This window comes from Leptopilina boulardi, unplaced genomic scaffold (genome assembly GCF_019393585.1).
Source record: "Leptopilina boulardi isolate dan_hultmark-lab unplaced genomic scaffold, ZJU_Lbou_2.1 LbouV2_95, whole genome shotgun sequence".
NCBI classification, from domain to species: domain Eukaryota; kingdom Metazoa; phylum Arthropoda; class Insecta; order Hymenoptera; family Figitidae; genus Leptopilina; species Leptopilina boulardi.
In genome coordinates this window covers 231379-256166 of record NW_026138044.1, presented here as the reverse complement: position 1 = coordinate 256166, position 24788 = coordinate 231379, and the positions used below count along the sequence as shown (strand labels likewise).

At 29.0% G+C, this 24788-nt stretch overlaps 1 protein-coding gene across 11 annotated transcripts in view; it reads left to right on the top strand.

Annotated features, from left to right (window-relative positions):
- Positions 1–5353: 5353 nt before the first annotated feature.
- The window catches only part of LOC127290907 (protein groucho-like), a 117490-nt gene continuing 98055 nt past the window's right edge, over positions 5354–24788 (top strand). For 4 of the 11 annotated variants that reach the window (XM_051319740.1, XM_051319737.1, XM_051319741.1 and 1 more), the window contains exons 1-2: positions 5355–5662; positions 11245–11963. In XM_051319740.1, the coding sequence (XP_051175697.1) occupies positions 11928–11963 (36 nt within the window). In that variant the 5' untranslated portion in view covers positions 5355–5662; positions 11245–11927. Of the gene's footprint in view, positions 5684–10852; positions 11964–24788 lie in introns of all 11 variants that reach the window. The other 7 variants (XM_051319738.1, XM_051319731.1, XM_051319736.1 and 4 more) reach the window with 6 other exon arrangements.

The window sequence follows — 24788 nt, the reverse complement described above, 5'->3', positions numbered from 1 at the left end:
TTGACACAACTAAAATTTAAATAAATAAATTTTTGGAATAAATATAAAGTTATGACAAAGCTTGAGTCATGTACTTTACAAAAAAAAACATGAAATTCAAAATTATTCTATAAAATAACATAACACCAGTGAGAAACGTCAACTCATCACTTTTTTCCGAACTAGTGAAAACAGCAAATCAGATTTTTGCTTACTTTTTGAATATTTTTTGTAAAATTTTTTCTTTTAATTGTGTTTTGCCTGAAAACAAAGCGAACTAATCTTTAATAAGCGATACATAGCAGCAAATTCTATAAAATATTTGAATTGGCCATCTCTCCCGCATGGCAAACTCCCCCGGACTTATTCTACAATGTTTCCTCCATGTGGAAGCAATAAATAATTTTAATGATTTTAATTTTCGAATCGTATTTTGTCAAAAGATCATGAAGTAATTAAGAGGAGCATATATATATATATATATATATATATATATATATATATATATATATATATGTTTTTGACAGATTATACACACATTCAAACATGCGTATATTTCACATTTTTTCCGATTCAACACGTTCTTTCGTATCTCTCATTCTTCCTCTTTGAAATAATTGTGTTCACACTCATTCTGCATGAATATATGTCGATTCTCCTCTTTACCCTTAAGTTTTTTAACAAGTAACGCAGTACATACACACACAATTATGATGTCATCTATATATGTATATATGACACTTGAGTTTACGTACGTATATATTTATAAAATTTTACCTCTGTTTATGTATTAAACATATCTATGTATATGTATATTTACTCGATGCATATTATATGTACTTGTCGGTCGTTGATGCATGCGGATTGTATGTACGCACATTTCGAGTCTGAAAACTATAATCACTCAAGGCGTGATGACATTCCAGTCGAGTTGAATCTTCAAGTAAATCCATACTCTCCACCCTCTTTGAGTTGGGCTGAATAAAAAGAGAGAATCAGTCCTCATTTTATTTTATTTTTTTTTGTCTTTGTTTTGTTTTATTACACTTGAAGGGAAAATATGCCGTTGCACCGCATATATATACAAAAATAATTTCGTTATTAATTATATAGTTCTCTTAAAAATTTTATTGCACAAATTATAAATTGATTTTTTTTTGCGCCGAGAGAAATAAGAATATTTTTTAATAAAACATGGGTATTATGTTGTTGTATAATTTAAGAGTCAAGTTTTTAAACATTTTTTGTGTTTAAGTTTTTTTTTCATATTTCTGCTCTATTTTAATTTTTACTTCAGTAGTTTTACGAAAAATTGAAGCAAAAAGGGCGCCATTTTAATTTCTGTTTCCAAAATTTACGTAAAACTGGAGCAGAAATTAAAAAGCTTCGTTTTTGCTCCAAATTTACGTAAAACTGGAGCCATTACGAATTTTAAAAATCTGACGTCTGTTTCGTAATCCGAATAAGGAGTGTCAAGTGAATACAAATAATTTTGAAAACATTCCTACTCAGAGGTTTGCAATAATCAAACAATATTTACAGTAGGTGGCTTATTTAACCCTTTAACTCACAGTGGTTTCGATCGATACCACTTTTGACTTAACCCTTTCATCAGTCATATATTTTTCTGTTCAACAAAGTTTATACGTATCATTGTACCCTTAAGAGTTTTTAGGATCACTGATTACAAATCTGAAATCCGTTTTTGAAAATTCAAAATGGCGGATCCAATATGGCGGACGACTTTTTATAAAATTGATCCGATTCGTTTGAAGTTAATCGGAGCTTTTCGGAATCGCTGATTACAAATCTGAAGTTTGTTTTTAAAAATTCCAAATGACCAATGAAAAATTAGATTTGGCAAATTTTTCGTTTTTTGCAAGTTTTTTTAAACTTTTTTTTATTTTATCAAAAAATCAATAAAACTATTGTTTTTCTTACTAAAAAACCAATAAAGATTACTATATTTAATTCGTTTTACGTCAAATAGAAATCTTTTTACACAAGTTTCAAGTTGGGGTGTCTAGACACCCCAGTTACCCTTTACAGGGTGAGAAAATTCAGTTACTCCTTCTAGGGTTCAAATTCAAAATGGCGGATCCAATATGGCGGACAAATTTAAAAAAAAATGATCAGATTCGTTTGAAACTCGTTATTTGGGGGTTTTCGGAATTGCTGATAACAAATCTAAAGTTCGTTTTTGAAAATTTCTCTGAAACTTGTTACTTAGGGTTTTCCCATTCGTTGCTTACAACTCTAAAGTCGGTTTCCAAAAATTAAAAATGTATCCAATATATCGGACATATACATTATTAAAAATTAGTTTGTAATATTTTTAATTTCGCAATTACAAACAATGACAAACTAAATTGACAATAGGAGCACAGATTTTCAATTGTTTTCATTCATGATAAAATTTTTGTTACCCTTGCGTAATACGTAGTTTAATCGAATCTGATAAATTTTTTAAAATTCGTCCGCCATTTTGAATTTTAAAAAAACTAACATCAAATTTGTAATCAACGACCCTTAAAACCCCCTAGTAACTATTTTTAGGCAAATTGGATCAAATTTTAAAAATGTCCGCCATTTTGAATTTTGAAAATTGGATTGCTTTAAAAAAGTAGGGAGTTAAAGAGGATTAAATATTAAAAAATAAAAAATTTAATCATTAAAAACTTTTGAGGGGTATTATAGCCCCTCACAACATTTATTTTGATCCACTTAAATTTAAATTATTAAACGAGATTATATTTTTTTTCTTGCGTCATTTGGGTCCTAAAAACATATAAGGTGGTTAAAAACTGAAAATTTTAATTTTTGACCATTTTAGAATTTTTATTTTTTGAAAAAATTAATATTTTTGAAAATCCATGCGAGAAATTATAAAGAATCATTAAAAATGTGTTAAAAAAATTTGACGATGAAAAATACTTAAAATTGTAAAAAAAAGGATACATATTTAATAGAAGAGTGCAATGATATTTTAACTGATATTTTTCTTCCTTTTCTTGAAAAAATTTTGAATATCCATGCGAGAGATTCTTAAGAATCATTAAAAAAGCGTGGAAAAAAATTGGCGGATGAAAAATACTCAAAATTGAAAAAGAAGATAGATATTTAAAATATTAATTTTTTTTAAGAAATTAATTTCTAAAATAGTGAAAAATTAAATTTTTGTTTACCATCCTGTATGTTTTCAGGACCCAAATGATGCAAGATAAAAAAAAATATCTTCCTACGATCATTAAAATGTAAAGGATACAAAATGAAGGATGTGACTCCCCTTAAAAAGCGTTGTATTTTAGAAGTAATTCAAATAGCGCTAGTAGTAGTGTACAATTTTTTTTAGTTTTACTGGACCTATACATAGGTTTCTACACGAAGAAAAAAGAAAAAACGAATAAAGTAACTTTTACTACTTTAAAAGAAAAACCACAACTGTCCGCAGTTTCTGCGCATTTCTGTCAATTTTTACTCCAGAAATAGTAAAATTTATTATTTTTAGAATAATTTTTACTATTTCAGGAGTAAATTATACTATTTTCCAAGTAAATTTTACTATGTTTGGAGTAAGAATTTCTAGAAATGCGCAGTAACTGCAGACAGTTCAGGTTTAACTTTTAAAGTACCCATGCAGAAATTGCCTGCCTTTGCCCTATTTAAAGTAAGGCATTGGTAAGGGCCTTATCAGTTTTCCCTGTTTGAGTAAAATGTGAACAAATTAAATTTTTAAAGTTTTTCCTTCATAAAGTGTTATTAACAATAAAATAAAATCGTTTTACAATAATTTTAGATATTTTTTTATTTTAGTGTTTTGACCAGAATTCCCGACCAAAATCCCAACTAGGGTATTCCATATATGGCCCTGTCAAGGGCCTTTTCAGTTTTCCTGGTTTAAAAAAATTCAAATTAATTAAGTATTTAAAGTTAACATTTCGAAAAATGTTATTGTAAATTAGTTAAATGATTTCGATTTTAAATAATAATTTATTTCTTATTACTAAATTTTCTTATGGGTTCCTGTTATGTAAATTCCCTAAGTATGGAACTCTCCATAGTTACCACGGTATTGACACATTTTTCAGAACGATGGCGCAAAAAAAAATGTTTATGTAAAGTTTGAGAAGTATTAATTAAAAGAAGATAATAACTATTAAAAGTAGCAAATTACATTGGATAAAATAATAATTTATAATTTTTTTTAAGTTACATTGGATAGTAAAATTAACTGGATAGTGACAAGAATGTCCTTAAATATCATGCAAGCCTTCCTAGCGTGCGTGCGTGGTTAGTTGGTTAAGTTGTCGGCTTGCGAATGTTAGGGTCGTGCGTTCAATCCCCAGCGTTTCGGGATTTTTCTCTGTTAGGTATATAAATTTAAATATTTTAGGCATGTACAAACGAAACTAGTAGGGGAGAGGATGAAAAAATGGATCTCAATACTAATACTTATAATAATAAATTTACTACTTTGAATAGTTTTTTTTTACTAAATTTTACAGTTAATTTTACAATTTTTACATAGTTGTTTCAACTATTGTTTGTTATAGGCGCCCCCTGGAACTAGGAGAAATGTAGTCAATGTCAATTAAATGCATCAATTAAATGTAGTCAAATATACCATGAATTTTTTTGAGTTTATATAATATAAAAAAATAGGATATGCGTATGGAAAACTGGTAAGGCCCTCACTAGTTTTCTTTACCTAGGGCATTGGTGAGGAAAATCATTACACCCTTGTGAGGCTCTGATCAGTTTTCTCGACAAGGCCCTTATTAGAGATCGGGAAAACTGGTAAGTACCTCATGAGGTCCACATCACGATTTCTGCACGGGTAGTAATAAAAATTACTTTATTTGTTATTCCATTTTTCTACGTGTATAAAAGTACAACTACATATTTTCTATTTTTTTTTTGTTACACAGTGTTATCAAACTATATTTACACCAGTTATTATCAAATCTAAATATTTTAAAATAAAAATCTTATTCATCAAAAACTATCAATGGATATAATAGCCCCTGGCATGGTATAATTACCCCAGTTGATGGTATATTTGGAGAAAAAAATTTTTTTATTTTTTTTATGTGATTCTACCTTACTGGTCCCTGTATTCTGGCGCCCTTGACTTAAAACACTAACAAGTGAAACGAAGAAAGAGCGAGAGATGAATAAAGATGGAACGAGAGACAATTGTGTATATATGGGGTGGAGTGAAGAGAAGAAGAAGAAGAAGAAACAGCGAGACACCCGTTGCGTCCCGCGAGTATTTGTTCGCGTTGCGCGCTCAATGGTATATCAGTGTGGATGTTCTCCTTTGGTTAATAGTATTGGTGTGGACTTTCTCATTGGTATTGGCCGCGGCGGCAAGCGGCGTTCACACGTTTCCCGTCATCCACTTCGAAACCGGGTCCCTCAGTCGAGCGTCGTTCTTCGCCCGGGGTGGTTGTTATCACGCGATTCCATTAAAAAAAAAAATAATAATAAACCCCCGTTTATAATATTACCAAAAAAGAAAGAAAATATTCTTATCTTGTTATCAGAAAATTTTTCATTAACAATTTTTTTTTTTTTTGACACTCGTCGACAATAATTTCAGACAGGTGTTTAATTATATGTGTTGGTGATTATCTGTGCGCAACAAATTACTTCTAATCGCTGTCATTTACTGTGTGACCTCGTGAGTTTTTAACGTATTGGGGTAAACAGTCATGCCAAAGCTGAAAAACGTATTTTATATTTAAAAAAAAAAAAAATGATTCGTACTCTTTAAAAAGGACCACCCTTTCAAAACAGGGTTTTTAAAGATTTTCTTATCCAATCCTCAGCTGATTGTTCATTGATACTTGCTCTCAAAAAATCTATTTCAAAAAGTGTATTAAAAAATCAATGCGGAAATAACAATATTATTTAAAATTGACATTTGATTGATAAGAAATTCTCATTTATTTGATTTCAATGAACAGATTAGCACTAAAGAACAAAAAAATTTTGAAATAGAGGCAAAAAAAGTGGTCTTTGGGGCTAAGAGCTTAATAGGGGTGAAAGCGGTTTTTTTTTCTTCATATCGGTTTTGTTATAATTTTTACGAAAAATAGCATGTCATTAAATCTATTGGAGCAGGTTTCGTTTTTTAGATAAATGATAGTGCTCCTAATATCTCAATATTGTAGAAGATAAAAATTAGATGACATATAACTAAATTTCAAATTATTATTAAACTAATCGACTAAATAAACGACGTTAATTGGTTCTGTTTTTATCGGAGAAAATTTTCATTAGTCATTGACTCTATAGTTAAAGAAGAAACAATATTCTATATTGTCCTAAAGATTAGAAAAAATGGATTGCGAAAGAGTAATACAGTGTTGGAATAATACATCAATTGTCATCAAAACATTTCTTCTAATGGTTATTATGGTTGGATTTTTTCTTTTAGCATTTCGACAAAGTGTATTTGACTTGGATCCGTAAATTGAAATGTGACAATAATGTTTTATTTTTCCAAATAGCAAGAATGATATACCATAAAAAAAAATTTTGTTACTTTTTAATTAGTATAATTTTACAAACTTACGTTAGCTTTAAATTCTTTTAAATTTTTCCCATAACGTAATAATTTGGATCATAAAAAAGCAAACAATAATAACTATTAAATTTCAGATTTACGATTCGTGTTAATTAAAAAATAGGACAATTTTTGTATTTCGAAAATAATATCATTGCTGTATTATAATATAAGAGGAGTGTGGGTGGAAGTATAAGAGCATATAATCGCAAATCGACATACTCACCTCGTTAAATCATCGAGAGACAATGGACATCGACAAACCGTAGTAGAGAAACTCGCAGTTTTATTATTTTCATTGATTTATTATTATTATTCTGTTTTTTCTTCTTTTTTTTCTCTCTTTTTATTAATTCTCTGTTAGATATATATATATACGAAGCTGCAAAAAGGATCGACTCGTGAGAGTCAAGGGAGAGAGAAATAACAGGAGGGTGAGAGTTCGTAGGCGGCGACTAAATAACTAAGCGCAAACGATCCTTGGGGCGTGATAATACGATTTTTTTTTCGACCGGGGCTATTTGTTTCTTGCTAATGATTTTCTTTTCGCATTTATAATGCAATTGAAAATTTTAAGTTAAAAGAAGATTTTTTAAAAAAAGTACAAAGTTTTACTATTAAAAAATAAATTTTAATACATAAAAAAATAAAATAAATATGTTTTTTAAAGTCTGATTATGTAAAAAAAAAATGATTTAAATTAAATTGTCAGGACAATAGAAAAGTTGTTTTTTTTTAACTTTCAAACACACTTATTACTTTATTACTTAACTCTACTGCCGACGCTATAACTTTATCTAGAGTTAGGAATGTGTTTCCGATACTTCCCACTTCGATTTGACGTTTTAAATCATAATTTAAATTTATTGTTCTTAAAATCTTGAAAATTTAAATATAGAATGAGAAATAACAGTAATTTAATTTATTTAGAAAAATTTTGAGAATTGATCATTGTTTTTTTTCCAATGACGTAAGAACGATATTCAAAGTTATAAACTTAAACTATACTCAATTTTTTGGAGTTTATGTTGGAAAATAAATATTGATTCAATTGTTTCTTTTTTCCACACGGAAAAAAAGGAATTGCTTACAGATGCTCGTTTACTATCGGATCTATCAAAAATTAATAACCACAGCTAAATTTTTTGCTGTGATAAAGAATATTAGTGTTAATATTTAAAAATTTACCGTCACAGCAAACTTTTTTGACCCCACAGCAAAATTTGTTCGCGGTGCCTATATTAGCTAACGTAATATTTGCTGTTACAGCAAATTAGTTCGCTTCTACAGCAAACTTTTTCTATGCGTGCATCGAAAAGTAAAATATTTGCTTCTATTTGAAAATGAAATAAATCTTTTATTTTAAAATTAATAATTAATAACTAAGATTATAAAGTCATTGGACCAATTTATCTATTTTTGTGTATTAGTTTTATAAACATCGAAGATTTTTTTTTGTAATTTTAACACTAAAGACATGAATAAATCAGATTCAAATAAAATTGACGTATAAATAAAAAAAAAGTTAGGTTATGTTACATTTTTATTTATTTTGATTTTTTCCCTTGTTTATTATATACATTTTGTATATATTGTATGTACTTAGTTTTCTCATAGTATAAAGTAAAACAATTTATTATAATAACATTATTATAACGTTATGAAAATTTTCGTCATACAGTCGAGTTAATTCAGCTGTACGAAATAATAGACCTTTTCATTTCAATTCGGAAGTTGATTTTGCGCATGTCCGTTTTCCATTCTTTTCGACTCTGTTATGAAAGAGGAAAAGAGACACCATAAGATATCTGTCTTTTTTGCTCTTAGAGCCAAAACTTTTGGCGTCTGCGCACTAAATAGTAAGTGAAATAAAAAGGTCTATGCGCATGTCTGTGCTAACAAAATACACGGCAAACATAACATTACTTTTTTTGAACAGAATTCTTAACTAAAATGTAAGAAAATAGATCTTTTAATTTACAAAACAAAATTGTAAAAATGAGTTAATTATTTACACATTTACTTTAAAAAAAATATTTACTATTTAAATTTGTTTTTCTTTTTAATAAATTCACTTCAACGTTAATTGTTCATTATATTAATGATCCAAAAAACTATTTTACGGTTACTTGATTTTACTATAACATTAAAATGTTAACATATTAATTAAATGCAAATGGAGTGAAGCAATCACCACTGAGAAATGTAATGAAATTATAGTAATATATTTTTAGAGGTTATGTCGAATAACAAATATTGACTCAATTTTTTCATTAAGAAAGAAAAAATTTGCTTTCATTTGAAAATGAAACAGTCTTCTTTTTTTACAATAACCACATTTTTTTCCATAACTCGTCAAGTGTAAAATTTTCTTTCAAGAAATAATTTTCCATTTTATATTTTCTTCTTTGCTGAATTTGTATATATATATATATATATATATATATATATATTTATATATAGAGCTTGGATAAGAATCTTTCATGTCCCAGCAGGAAATACAAAGGAAAGGGTAAAATAAGTTTGTGCGCAGAACTGCGAAAGTATATAGGTTGTTGTCTTGACGCTCGTGCACGATATCGATTTTGTAAACGTTTCATCGTCGTAAATTTGTAGCAGACATTCTCACGCTATTTATCGCAGCTCATCTTGAATTTTGATTGTTAAGCGATTTTTTTTGTCGCACGCTAACCATGTAGGATGTCTGATTATATTTTGAAAAAAGAAACCGTCTTTCTGTCTGTATATGTGTGTGGCAATCAGCGAAAAAATGGAGAAGAGATAATGAAATGAGTATGTATATATATATATATAGCGAAAAAAAGAAGGCAAGAAAAAGAAAACGTTAATGGAGATGACGAAACTGAACCCCTCGTCGAGGGTAAATGAGTTAAAGAGTCCGCCAAGAGTGGAGATTCTGCCTCATTGGAAAGTAAACGAGAGACCGTCAGAACAACAGAGGGGAAGCAGCGTTGCATTAATATTATAAACAGCACTTTAGGATCGTGTTGAAAATCAATCGTCGAGGGGTGCTATTATACTGATGTAATCCGAATTAAATTATTCTTCCTGGAAAACCCTCTTATTAACATAGATATAAGGTTAAATATAGAGAAAACATACAATTCGGTTTATATATATTTTTGAATTGTAATTTTTGTTTTCTTTTTTTAGATTTTTTTTTCAAATTTTAAGGTTATGTGATTTCACATGTTAATACACCGCAGGTTTTTTTTGCGATTGAGCTAAAATTTTGTGGAGAACTCAAAAATAGGTACAAGAAATTACCAGAATGTTAATATTTTGTTAAAAAAAAAGTTATTTTTAAAAATAATCATATTTCAGAAAAGTTCAATATAGCGGCAGATATTATAGTCATTTCGACAAATATGTAATTTTTTAAAAATAAATTTAATAAAAACTGATTTTAATTTTACAAAAGTAAAAAGAAACTTTCATCAAACCATAAACATAAACTATAATTCGTTTGCTTCTAAGATCCCTTTCTTCAGTGTCACAGGACCTTAATTTACTTCTTTTTTAGAAGTTCTCGTAGATTGAACTTAAATTTTAGTTTAAAAACATGATTTTAATGAAAACGAATGCTTGATTTATTTTCATTATTATTACTTTTTTGTTTATTTTATTCCTTGAATATCATGATTTCTTGCTTTGGAATGAAGAAAAAGAAAACTTACAAAAAAAAGTATAACGTTTTAAAAGTTTTAAGAAAAAAATGTTAATCTCAATTTAATTCTTTGTCTCACGTATATGTAATAGAAGATAGGTATATTAGGAAGGAAGGAAATAACCGAGAGAGAGAGAGAGAGAGAGAGAGAGTGAGACTCGGTGTGCGAAAACGATTTTATATACATGCTCGTAAATCGAACGATAAATCGATAGGTCCAATACCTCGTAAAGTCTTATTCACACGACTATGCGTTTAACATCAATGCTCTTAGCGGGTAAACATTTACTCGCGCAATGGCCCCCTTGCATTTAAAGCCACATATAGTATCTTACAAATCACTAAAAGTGTCACTAGAAAGAAATAATGATTATGCAGAGGGTAAATTATTTTTCTTTTTTTTTTTTTTAACAAAAATGATTCGATAATAATAATAATAGACGACGTAATTTGTAAAATAAGTGACTCACTGCTTCAATGGTAGTTAGCGATATGACTCGTATGTAATTTATCGTGTATTATAACAAAAGTCACGTTAATAATACGTATTACTTTTTTTTTACGAGATAAGCTTCTTCCCTAAAAATTGTATTACTGGAAAAATTGATTTCTAGCGGAATTAAAAACAATTTTTATTTGTAAATACAGACAATAACTAAGAATTATCAAAAAAATAGACAAAAAAGGAACTTAAAAAAGTTACAAGTTTTGTGACTACAAAACTCTTTTGACAAATTGTTGCACCTATAAGGTCCAACATAAAGAGAAATATTTTCTTTTGCGTATACGTCTCTTCCAATTTATCGTAGAAGTAGCTACAATCGTGTAAATACAGTAGATAAGGAATTTAACGGCTTTGGCACGACGGTAGGGAGTTTACGAGTTGAAAACTTTGGTGAACTATAAAAAAAAAAAAAAAAAGTGGGGTTCGGGAGTGAAGGTGGATAAAAAGCACTGGGAAACGACTTTTCCATGACGAACTTTTTTTTTCTTTTTCTTCTTACAGAATATCTTATTATAAAGAGTGAAGATTCACTTCTCGTTTAAAAAAAAAAAAAAAACAGATTCCCCCCCCTCTATATTAAGAAGAAGAGCCTCGCGACATTAGACTGGATATTATAATGTAGTCGCGCGATTATGTAATATCAATGTGGTCAAAAAACCATTCGTTTTTAGAATGCCTTTGTCTCCGATACACGAACTTGTCGGAATGCCGTCGTAACTTTTTTGGGGGAAAAAAAGGGGGGGTCGAAGGATACAGTGAGTTTTAGTTTTGTGAAAGAGGTATATATACATATATAGAGAGAGAAACAGAGAGAAAAGAATAAAGGAAGAGAGAAAATAAAAAAGAAGGAAAGAAAAAAAGAAAGAGAAAAAAAAAAACGAAGAGGAGTATTCTCGAGGTTATAGAGGAGTGGTGGGCATCTCTCACACGTGTATTCAAGAGTGGTGGTGAAGAAGAAGAAGAAGAAGAAGAAAGAAAGAAAGAAAGAGGAGGAGGAGGTGGACCGTCACGTTCCCAATGTTGGTGTGAATTTGAAACCATAAGAAGGTTAATACTTACGGTGTACGGATCTACCGTGAATTTTGTTTAAGATTTTAAAAAAACAGAATAAAAAGTGAAAGATGGTTCGGGAAATTTTTTACCAATATTCATAACCATGAAGTGATTTTACTGATACAATTAAGATGTACCCCACGCCGGCGAGACTTCCAGCCGCTGCCGTAAGTACTTTTTTTGTTTATATTTTATATTCTCTGTTGTTAAATACTACAAAAATATAAAAATATTTTTAAATTTAGCTGAATTGTAAATAAATTTAACAAAAATTGATTTGGACTATTGCTGTACTGTTTTATTAGCAGTGAGAGGTTTTTTTTCCCGTTGCCGATATTGGCGGGAAGATAACCAAACTTGATTATTTAGAGGAAGTAAAAGTCGAAAAAAGATTTTTAATCTACGGAATGATTACTTAAATGTAGAAGCATTGTTTTTTTTTACAAAAAATAAAATTTAAACATTTTCTTTTACCTCAAGATATATATGTATGTAATGCTCGACGGTAAAAGAGACAACTGTAAAAAATTTTACATTATGTTTTAAAGTGAAAATACACAAAAAGCATTAACTTTTAGTACAAACCACTTATTTTTAAGTCTTTGTTACATCCAAAATATTCAATAACACTGTTTTTTTTTGAAGGTATCAATTTGGTACCAAATTATAACAAATTGATACCAATATTTGGCTCAAATTATATTTTGATCTAAATATTGGTATTCGTTGCAATTTGATACTTTCAAATTATCACTAAAAAGCTGATTTGGATTTTATATAATTAAAAATGAACATTTAATCCATGTAAAACTATCACTAAACATAACCAAAAACTTTTTTGCAAGTAAGGTCCCTATCACCCTTAAACGTCAGATATGAAAATAAAATAAAATTTTACTTAATTTATAACCTATTATCGATGAATCAAAGCCTTGTTGGAAAAGTCTTCTAAAATTCATATGAAGAGTTTAAACTCAATAATAACATAAGAAAATTAGGATAATTTAATTTTTGTGGTGAATTTTATTATAGTAATCTAAAACATTATAGTTACACGTAGACTTTGACTTGATTTATTAAACTTATGAACAAGCCCTTAAGGTGTTGTAAATAAAGTAGTTGACCTCTCTATAGTAATTCGCTGTCAGATTTTGATTTCCATCAATTACATTTTATTTTATTTTGTTTTTTTTTACATTTCAATATTTTCATTTAAGAATTTTTAAAAGGTAAAAATTTTAAAAGAAAAGCAAATCTTTTTTCTTGATATTATATACATATATATTTAAAGAATCCAACATTGAAATATATTTAATGTTTACCAATTTTAGAAGTGAAATAAATTATAGGTTATAATATTTTCTAAGAAGAATCAAGTTCAAGAAGAATCAAAATTTTGATATTTAATGAAAATTTGAACAGATCTTAAGTGCGATATATACAGAAAAGTCCCCTTTAATTTTGCGCATTAAAAGATCGATCAAGGTTTGCTCTGACCTTGGGAGCCTATTTTGGCCCAACGGTCTACGAAATCATTATAGTTTTTTTTTTTTTTCATTTTTTTTTCTTATTCGGAATATGAATTTGGATCTTTCGTTCCTATTCCTAATTAATGTTATAATATTAATTTGTGAAGTTGGGATTTTTTTTCACAATAGAAAACGTTAATTTAATTCCAAAAATGTATATTTTTACAATTATTACAATTTTCTATTCTAATATTCCTGATAAAAATTAAGTAAATTAAGTCATTTATTGGTTAAACAATATACGTTCAATGTAGGTCGAATATAGGTTCAACGTTCAAAGTCAGTTCATATTAGGTCAAAGGTAGGTTCAATGTTCAAAGTAAGTTCATATTAGATCGAATATAGGTTCAATATAGGTCTAATATAAGTTTACATTTGGTTCGAATTATCTCTAATATAGGTTTAAACTATAGATAAATATAGTTTCAACAATGTATGTACAATATAAGTTTAATGTATGCTAAATATAAGTCCAAAGGTGATCCAAATGTACGTTTTATTGTATAGGTTCAATATAAGACCTATGTAGAATCAAAGTAGGTTCAAACAAGGTCAAATATAGGTTCAAAGTAGGTACAATGTAGATCCAATCTAAGTTCTATTTAGGTTCACACTATTCAAATATAGCTTCGAAGTAGATCTAATATAGGTTCAAACTAAGTCAAATATAGGTTCAATGTAGATACAATTTAAGTCCTATTCAGATTCAAGGTAGGTTCAAGGTAGGCGAAATATAGGTTCAGTGTAGGTTCAATATAAGTCTTTACCTATATAGGATCAAAGTAGGTTCAAACTAAATCAAATGTAGGTCCAATGTAGGTTTACTGTAGGTTCGAAGTAGGTCATATATAGGTTCAATGTAGGATTAATATAGTTCCGAATTTGGTCTAATGTAGGTTTAATGTAGTTCAAATATAGGTTGAATGTAGGTTCAATATAGGCTCAGACTAGGTCAAATAAGGTTCAAAAGAGATTTAATGTAGATCCAATTTAAGTCCTATTTATGTTGAATGTATGTTCAAACTGGCTTAAATATAGGTTCAGTGTAAGTTCAATATAAATCCTATGCAGGATCGAAGTAGGTTCAAACTAAATAAAATATAAGTTCGAATTAGATCCAATGTTGGTTGTCACTAGTTTCAATATAGGTTCAGTGTATAGGTTTTAAAGTAGGTCCTGTATTGGTTCAAACTGGACCAAACTTAGATTCAACAATGTAGATTCAATATAGTTTTAATGTTGGCCTCATATAGGTCCAATGTAGGTTTAACGTATGTTTAATGTAGGTTTACTGTAGATTCGAAGTAGGTCAAATACAGGTTCAATGTAGGCTTAATATAGCTCCAAAGTTATTCTAATGTAGGTAAAATCTAGTTCAAATATAGGTTGAATGTTGGTTCGAAGTAAGTCCAATATAGGTCAAAAGTAGGTCCAATGTTTCAATGTAGGTTCAAATTAGGTCCAATCTAGATTGAAACTATTCCCAATATAGGTTGAATGTAGGTTCACTTGGTATTTAAGTGAAATAAAATTGAATGAATATAAAGTTTACACCAATATGTCGCCGCATGTCTTTCGTAGACTGTCGGACGTTTTAAAGAGTAAATCTCGCGAACCGTTCTTCCGGTTTCTCTCTTCTTCTCTCTCTCTCTTTCTCTCAGCGCCGTCGAGAAAAGCAATTTCTCTTTACGATAAAAATAAATCGCCGTATAGCTTCGGGAAAGCGGTAAAGAAGAACCGCGAATAGGAAGTGAGAGAAAAACAGACACGTGCGAAATCGGTGGCACTACCACGCCACGTCCGGTACGTAAGACTTTGAGGTCATGTGGTGCGTGAAATTACGAGTGTGGTTATATATATGTATACACAGAAAGAGAGCTCCAAAAGAATATGACAAAAAGTATAATACAGAAAAGGGTTAAAAAAGAAAATGTCTAAATCGATAGAATAGAAAAATATTATATCGAAAATAACGAAATGAAAAGAAAATTTGAAATAGTGTGTATTGGTTATAATAAACAAGCAATTATCGTTTTTGCCCTACCTTTATATATATTTTGTATAATATGTATATAAGGCTCTTCTTCATTTTTTATAAAATGGGCAAACATATATACCTAATGTGAAAAGAACCCCTACTTTCTGGTGAAAGAGGACATCGAGCCCACCAATTAGTTTTTTTTTATATACACCCTATATATGACTTAAGGGGAAGAGTTTTTTTTATGTATTCCCTTCGCTTATATGTACATTTAATCCCTACATATAGATAGAATATATGTATATATGTATATTTGTAAGAGTAAAATACGAGACTCATTGGCACGCGTTAGAACGTGCTGAATGACGAATCGCTCCAAAAACCCGTCATACGTTTCCTTTCGGATCTTAAACATGAAAGAATATCTACCAGGGATTATATATTTCCATTCGTGCGAATGTCAAATGTGCATCTAATTTATAAATCTTTCGTGTATGCGTATATATAGTTTATTTTTTATTCGGTAACTTTGTAGAGAAAAATTCTCTAAAAATAAATATTATTATAATTTTATTTGAATTGGTTTTTTTAGGATATACATTTGAAACTTAAAAATAGTTTCATTTAAAAATTTTTAATTTTCACTTGTTATAAATGTAGGTAACTATTAACGTCTTCCGTTCATGCTCTTTATACCCATCATGTCCAAAAGAATAAAAGTTTAAAGATTTTTGTTTATATTTTATTATAATCAAATAAAAATGTTAAAAAAAATTGAGTCGTGAATTTCGAAAAGGGCTCAACTCTAAAAACCGTAAGAGTCATTTTCACTGTCGATTGTTATGCTAAATGATATACTTACGCTTTTTTGAGTTGAGGTTGAATAAGGTTTGAATAAGGTTGAACATCGAATGAGTATATTATCCCACTTGGAAAGATTCTCCGGAAAATGCCCTCTGGAGATTCCATCAGAATTAAGTCGGAATTTCATCGGAGTTCCAAAGAATTTCCGATGAGATTCCGACGGAATTCCAAAGGAAATCCGATTTTTTAAACTTTTGAGTTATACACTTAATGTAGAACTCTAAAAATTAATAAAAAATTAATCGGAATTCCGTCGGAATCGCATCGGAAATTCTTTGGACCTCCGATGAAATTCCAACTGAATTCCGTTGGAAGTTCCGACGGAATTCTTATGGAATCTCCATGGGGCACTTTCCGGGGAATCTTTGCAAGTGGGATTTTTCACTTAAATTTTGGTATATTCTTTAAATCTGAATTGGTTACTTTTGACTAATTCGCCGATTCGTTTATGAAATAAATTAGTATAACCGTTTTGATTATGTTTTTAGTCAAAAATTACTAATTGATAGTAGTGCGTTCTTTCCGCTAAAATATATCGACCAAAGCGACAACGTCGGTTACCTAAGTTTTTACATCATACGCCAGAATAAATGATTGTTATTCTCTATTTTTAAATTAAATATTCGTATACTGGTAAAAAAATCTTCTATATTAGAAAAAAATAATTGTAATTCAATATCACTTTGCAAATATGCTGCCAACTTGGAAAACTGAAATTCCTGCCAAGAAAATTTTAAGGTATTAAAATAAGCTGCAACGCTTATTATTTTAATTCCTTTTAATTTTCTGTGAGTATTATTTTGACTAACTTGAAGTTTGGCGCTTATTCAATTCAATACCCAACTTAAAATGAATTTGCAACAAAAATGAGACAGTTTTTTTTTGATGATACATTGTTCATAGTACACAATTATATTATAAAAATATTGACCCCGAATTTTTTCAACTTAAAATGCAGAATACAATATATAATATATCATTAAATGTCTTTTTTAAAAAATGTGAAAATTAGAATTTCTCGATATATTTGCTATTAGAGTATGCATTTATATGCAAACATATAATGCTCTTCATTCAGTTGCTATAATCAGTGCACTGTTCAGACAATAGCAATAATAACTTATACAGTAATAATCATTTTGACAAACACTAGTATAACACATCCGTTCATTCAGTCGATTCTAAAATTAATTTGCGTATTTTACCAATGCGAGACAATCATACTACTACCATATACTCTTTATAGTATACATACATATATATATATACTGAATCAATACAAAATAGTTTTCACGTTACGTGCATTGGATTTGAATTGAAATAAGTTTATCTCACACTTTCAAATATCATTGATGTTCCACGGTCGCTCCTAATATTTTGCATGTGGAAAAACCGATTGTGTCCATCATTGAAATTCGGTTGATCAGCAATTGATTGAATAATTTCAATATGTGACAATTAATTTTTGTTGCATGCATTTTTTTGTTATATGTATTTTGTACTTTTTTTTACAGTAGTTTCGAATTTTTTTTTCATTTACTAAAGACACATAGAGTCAATTAGTTAACGCATGCAATAGTAAGTAGGCGTTAACCAGACGGTTATCAGCATGAATCATAGATTGGTGTCAATGAACGTTTATATGTATACAAGCTAACCATACGTGCATATCAAACACTAGTGTAAATGCACTCGGCAATTGTATGAGGCTGGCAAATAAAGTTTCGTGTCTTGCTTTGTTAATGTGTTCACTTTCTCTTGTATAATCAACGTATATATGCATATTATCGAGGAACAAAAGAAAAAATATTTTTCCATTTTCAATTTAGTTTATAGAGGCTATAAAAATAGTACTTTACAATATGTATTCTAACCTCCTAAACAAGAATCTAGTAAACGTATAGCGAAATAATTAATGGAATCGGAACTAATTCTGTGAAACGCAAGATCAAAATTTGAAAATACAACTTAACACAAGCTACGTAAACTTGACAGCACCAAAGCATCAGATCTAATTTAATGACACAAATAAAAATTTTCGGCTCTATTATTAAGGCTACAAGGTTCGACACATATTAAGTCAAATCTCTATTTATAAACAAAAAGGGCTAAGAAGGGACAATAACTATTGTAAACCAGCTTTAAATTTTCTATACATTTTAAAGTTTCACTAAAAATTGCTCAATTAATGTTCACATCAGAAGCGAATTGAATTTGAAAATTTTGGGCTTTTTTTTAAAAAAAACTTTAAAGGTTCTGCTACAATTACTTATTGTCAATAGCACCACTTCAAAAAAGGGTTGAAAATTTATTTATTTTTTGTGTTTCTAACTTTGCAAACAATTTCGGCTCTACTAAAGCTACAAGATTGTCAATTTTTTTTTACGCCCTAAAAAATAATTTAATTCATTACACCGAAAAAAAATCCTCTTGTTCCAAGAGGATTCCTCTTATTTCAATGCATATTTTTCTCTAGTATATGCTGCAAAAGGATGTCCTCTAGGTTTAAGAGGATTGCCCTCTATGTAAAATTATTCCTCTTAATTTAAGAGGATATTCTTATTTTAAGAGGAAAATATCATCTTAAAAAGAACTCTGAAATAATAAAAACGCAATCATCTATAGTTTGTATGTCACATATATAATCTATATTATAATAATAGATATATAATATTTTTATGCGCAAAACATATAATTCATTAAATTTGAAAATTTATTTTAAATAAATTTTAAATAAAAATCGTAATAAAATAAAATTTTAAATAGCATAACCTCAAAATTATTTAAATTTTCTTAAAAATTTCTTTCACCTTCAAAAATGTGTAAGTGTAAGTTGCTACTCTATCAAGATATTTAAAAGATTATTATCCATTTTGGTTTATTCCCTTTTTTCACACAGAAATTAAAACTTTTTCACGCATGATATGCGATTTATGACGCGACGTAAATGATATGACGCAATCATCTGTGCGCATGAGCGATTTTCTATGGGAAATCCTCTTAGAATTTAGAGGAATATTCTTAAACATAGAAGAGTATTCTAAATTCTAAGAGTATTATTTTTATTCTAAAAAGATTATTCTGAATATAAGAGGAATGCTCTAGAATAGTCCTTTTGTTTCGATCCTCTTGAAATTAGAGGAAAATATTCCCATTTAAAGAGTAATACTCTTGTTTTAAGAATAAAATTCAAGAGGATTCTGTAAGAGGAAGTTTCCTCTGAATACAAGAATATTTTTTTTCGGTGTAGGTGAATTACATTCTGAGATACTGGAATCACATTGGGGTCATCGATTAAAGCATGTGATGTATTTTTTCGAAATTTTAACTTGCCTTTCCTTTCGTGATACTTTTTTCATTAATAATTAACATTTTGAGTATGATATTTTGTTGACCCCCGCCCCCCCCTCTCCCTCTAAAGTATTACATGCTTTATGGATGACCCCAATCATATTTTCAACCCCTCAATTTATTGTTTTGAAAAATTAACTTTATGTGACAATAACGTTTTAACAGTTATATAATTTTTGTTTAAGAAATATATAATTCTGTTGCGTGTTTCAAAACAAATATTAGAAATAAATTACTGGTATATATGAGTTTCCAATTATCTCTGCGCAGTTGTGTTAGTCTAATTCAGTAATGGAATAAAGTTTTATGAAAATTAAATTTCAAAATCCATTATATTTATTGTATTGTATATTCTTGATAATTTAACACTTATTCCAGACAATAAAATAAATTATCTACGTAGTCTAGTGTTTAATGATGAAAAATGATATGACATTTACCATTTTTATTATTTTTCCCATATATTTTCGTGTGAATTAAGTGTTACTAATTAATATAGAGCTATTATCTTTTCTTTGATGAAAGTTTTCATATTTATGAATTCAGTTAAAATTGAAACTTTAAAAAAAAAATTGGGGTAAAGACCACAAAAAATATGCTAGAGACTTCTATATAGGCTTAAATTAAAGTTCAAACTGTATACTTTAAGATCCATATGCGCAAGATAAAAAAAATTTTGAAATTTTGAAAAATATGGGTGTAATGACCCCAATAAACTTTTTGGGTCATGGTGCACCAGAAGGAGGTTTAAATAAAAATGAATTTGCACACTTAAAAATTCTTTTTGATTATGGTTCTAAGATGAATAAAAAACTTTTCTCAATAGGTTTTAAAATCAGCTTACGTGCTCAATTTAAAACAAATTATATGTTTTAGATTTGGGTTCATATAAATTTATTAACAATGAAGTTATTTTCTTGTTTCGTTTTTATATTTATGCATTAAGAGTGTCGAACGGTATCTGAAATTCTTTGGCAAGAAGAGAGCTTTAATTATCGTTCTGAACGTGAATTAAATAGTATTGATTTTAAAATACTTTTTTCTCGAAACACGAACACTTTTAACAAAATCAGCCAAAATCCTCATCTTATAAATTTCTTAAATCCAAAAGATTGTACGAATCCATAGAAAAACATGGTTGCAAAACAAAAAGTAGAAAAGTAATCTAATAACAGCTGCGACTTTGTGCGCCCTGCATGCTGCTGCCATCTGACGGCGGCAGGAGGTAATGAACCTGTCATATTACTTTTCGTTTTGCAATCGTGTTTTTGTATGGATGCGCATAATCTTTCGGATTTAGGAAATTTATATAAGATAACGATCTCTAGCTGCTTTGGTAAAAAGTGTCCGTCTTTCGAGAAGAAAGTATTTTAAAATCAATGTTTATCATTTTCACGTTTAGTGCCGTTTTTATAGAGCGATAATTAAAGGTCTCTTCTTGCCAAAAAATTTCAGAGATCATTCGACTCTCTTAAATAAATTTTGCCACTTTTAAAATCGTTCTTTTAAACATTATAATTTAATTTTTTTTAATCGGACACAAACACTACAGCAATATAATTATTTACATGTAAAATTGAAAATAAGTAATTATTTTATCATTTATTCCAGTATTTATTAGATTAAATAAATTCTGATTCCCCATAAAACACTGTTTTTATATAAAAACTCAATTTTATTTAAATCGGGCACGTAAACTGATTTTAAAAACTATTGAGAAATGTTTTTTATTCATCTAAGAATCATAATCAAAAAGAATTTTTAAGTGCCAATTCATTATTATTTAAACCACCTTCTGGCGCACCGTGGGGTATCTTGAAACTAACTTTTTTAAAATTCAAAATATTTTTTTATCTTTCGCATATGAGTCTTAAAGTGTACGATCTACTCTCTAAATTTGAATTAGTGAAAAAGTCACTGGTCTCAAATCAGTCGCTAAATTCTAGCTATTTGAATCAGTAACATTTCACTGATTTTCAGTCCAAAGTAATTAATTCTCCAGTGAAATGTCACTAACTGTCAGTGAAAACCACTGATTCAAATAGCTAGAATTTAGCGACTGATTTGAGACCAGTGACTTTTTCACTGATTCATATTTAGAGACCCAATGGGAAACTGCCACGAGTAACCATTGGCGTATTAATGGCCCAATGATGGGAGCCAATGAAAAAACCATTGGCACCCAATAATGGACCATTATTGGTAAAGTCATGGGCTGTCCACGCCGATGCCAATGATTGGCAACCATCATTGGCAAATTATTGGCAACCAATAATTAGCCAATATTAAAAATTTTAATAATAATTTAAAAAATCAATAATTTAAAAAAAAATTTATATTTTTATTATTTTTTAATAGTTATTATTATTATTATTTTATTTTTAATAATTAAATTAAAATAAAAAAATGGTCATCAAAGTATTAGTGAAACTATTTCTTCCAAAAAAGAGTTTGTCTCAAATCCAATTAATAGGAGAGACATCGGGCAGAAAAAAATTTCGACGAGAAAAAAATTTTAGATCATTGCTTATATACCAATCAAGTGGCATCTCAACTGCGAGAAACAGTGATGTTCGCCCTCCCTTTGCGGCGTTGAGTGAACTAAAGTCCAGAGCTGAGCCATCAGCGCAGCGCGGGAACATTTAAAAAATTTGATTTTATTAGATATTTTATTTTATAATAATTAACGAATTATTAAGTATGACATTATGTTATTAATAATTATTAATGACATTAATTATTTATTAAGTTAATTATTTGTCATATTTAAAATAAAATAAAATATCTAATAAAATCAAATTTTTCAAATGTTCCCGCGCTGCGCTGATGGCTCAGCTCTGGACTTTAGTTCACTCAACGCCGCAAAGGGAGGGCGAACATCACTGTTTCTCGCAGTTGAGATGCCACTTGATTGGTATATAAGCAATGATCTAAAATTTTTTTCTCGTCGAAATTTTTTTCTGCCCGATGTCTCTCCTATTAATTGGATTTGAGACAAACTCTTTTTTGGAAGAAATAGTTTCACTAATACTTTGATGACCATTTTTTTATTTTAATTTAATTATTAAAAATAAAATAATAATAATAATAACTATTAAAAAATAATAAAAATATAAATTTTTTTTTAAATTATTGATTTTTTAAATTATTATTAAAATTTTTAATATTGGCTAATTATTGGTTGCCAATAATTTGCCAATGATGGTTGCCAATCATTGGCATCGGCGTGGACAGCCCATGACTTTACCAATAATGGTCCATTATTGGGTGCCATTATTGGAATTATATTGGCATCCCTGGCTCCCATTATTGGGCCATTAATACGCCAATGGTATTTTTCCCATTGGGGAGTAAGCTTTAATTTAAGCCTATATATAGCAGTCTTTAGCACGTCAAGTTAAGGAGAAAAAAAATACTGAAAACCCTTAAAATCAATACGGTTTTTGGAGACTTTACCCCCACTTTACTCAAAATCCTGACGTGATATGCAATTTTGAAACCCGGGATCGTGTTTAGCATTCAAAAATACATTGAAAACCTCTCTGATATTTCAACAAAAAAAAAACCCTTGTACACCTGAGTTACTATTCTTCATAAAATGTCTTGTTATTTTGTAAATTTTGTCATATTTTTATAAATTGTCAGAAATTAAGTCAGCTTTAACTTTTCCGTTGACTAATTATTCGAAAAATTTAAAAGTGATACAAATGCAAAAAAAAAAAATTCAAAATCAATTAGAGTTTACCTTGAATTTAGTATTTAGAGAAGATATATCAGTTTTAGACGAATGAGTGCGGATCGTACAATAATAACCAAGTTATAAGTTGAAATTTCACTATATGAACTAAGGTTTATTGAGATTTGTCAATTGAACAAATGAACGTACAATTGTAAAGCAAAGTTATCTTCTCTCCACATATATATGAAATTGTGAGAAGAGATGTATCGTGAATATTCAGGAATTCAAAAAGCCGGAAGCGAGAACATTTTGGATGTATATATATATATATGTAGATAGTGTGAGGTTGAACTGAACCAAAGCGTATATAACAAAACTTAAAAAACTAATATAGTATCCGCCGTGTCGCGTCGTTTCGGACAATATTCGCGAGAATGAACGACTTTTTTCCGTTACCTTTTTCCTCCCCCCCCCTCTCAACCTCCTGTACCCCTGAGGCGAGCTTTCCAATTTTCATCCCATTCCAATTCCCTCGGACGATTCAACGAACAATTAGCCGGTGCACAATTTGATTAGCGATTGTCATCGTGCGAATTTTTTATTGAGCCTCCCCCCACGCGCTATATATATATGCGCGCAGAGATCCCAGGTTCATATTTTTTCCTCTGATGTCGTTGGATCCTCTACTGCGCGTCTTTTTTAATCGAACGCACATACACGTAGAAAATATCAAAGTTACATTTCTCTTTAATATATATGGGGCATTCCATTGGAAATTTTCATTAAAATTTTTTTTTGCCCGATACATTTTTTTCGAAATCTATATGAAAAATAAGAAAATACGTAATTTATTTCATTTGTCCGAAATTAAAAATGACCGAACAAACAATTGACAGAAAGATTTAGGCGCGATTTTTAAAAGTAACCAATCACAATTTTCTATGGTGATTTTTGATTGGTTGATTTCAAAAATCGCGCCGAAATTTTTCTGTCGATTGTTTTTTTTAGGTCATTTGCAATTTCGGACAAATGAAAATTCTATCAATTAGAAATTCTGTTAATTGATTTATCGGTTAATAATAATTTCTGTAGTTTGAAAAATTAGTAAAATTCTGACCTTACACTCAGAGAAATGGTATATTTGTCTCCGAGCCTACTAACTCATTTATTTGTTGCAAATATATTTTATTTCATTGAAATAAAAAATTTATTTGAGGCAAAGAAAAATTTATTTGTTACAAATAAAACTTTTATTTACGCCAAATAAATAAGTTAGTAGGCTCTGAGACAAATATACGTTTATTTAACTCAAATATATTTTATTTGGTTCAAGTAAATCATTTCTCTGCGTGTATAAAAATTAATTAAAATGGCTTTTATGTTAATTCGAGTATAAATAAAAATTCTGTGAAGTGAATTTTCGGTTATTATAATTATAATAATCTGTTATAAAAGAAATCGGTTTAATGAAAATTTTGCAAAATAATAAATATCAATAATTTGAACAAAAATCAAATTCGGCTCAATGACAATTATATCTATAATAAAATTCTATTATAAACGAAAATTCTAACAATTGATTTTTTTG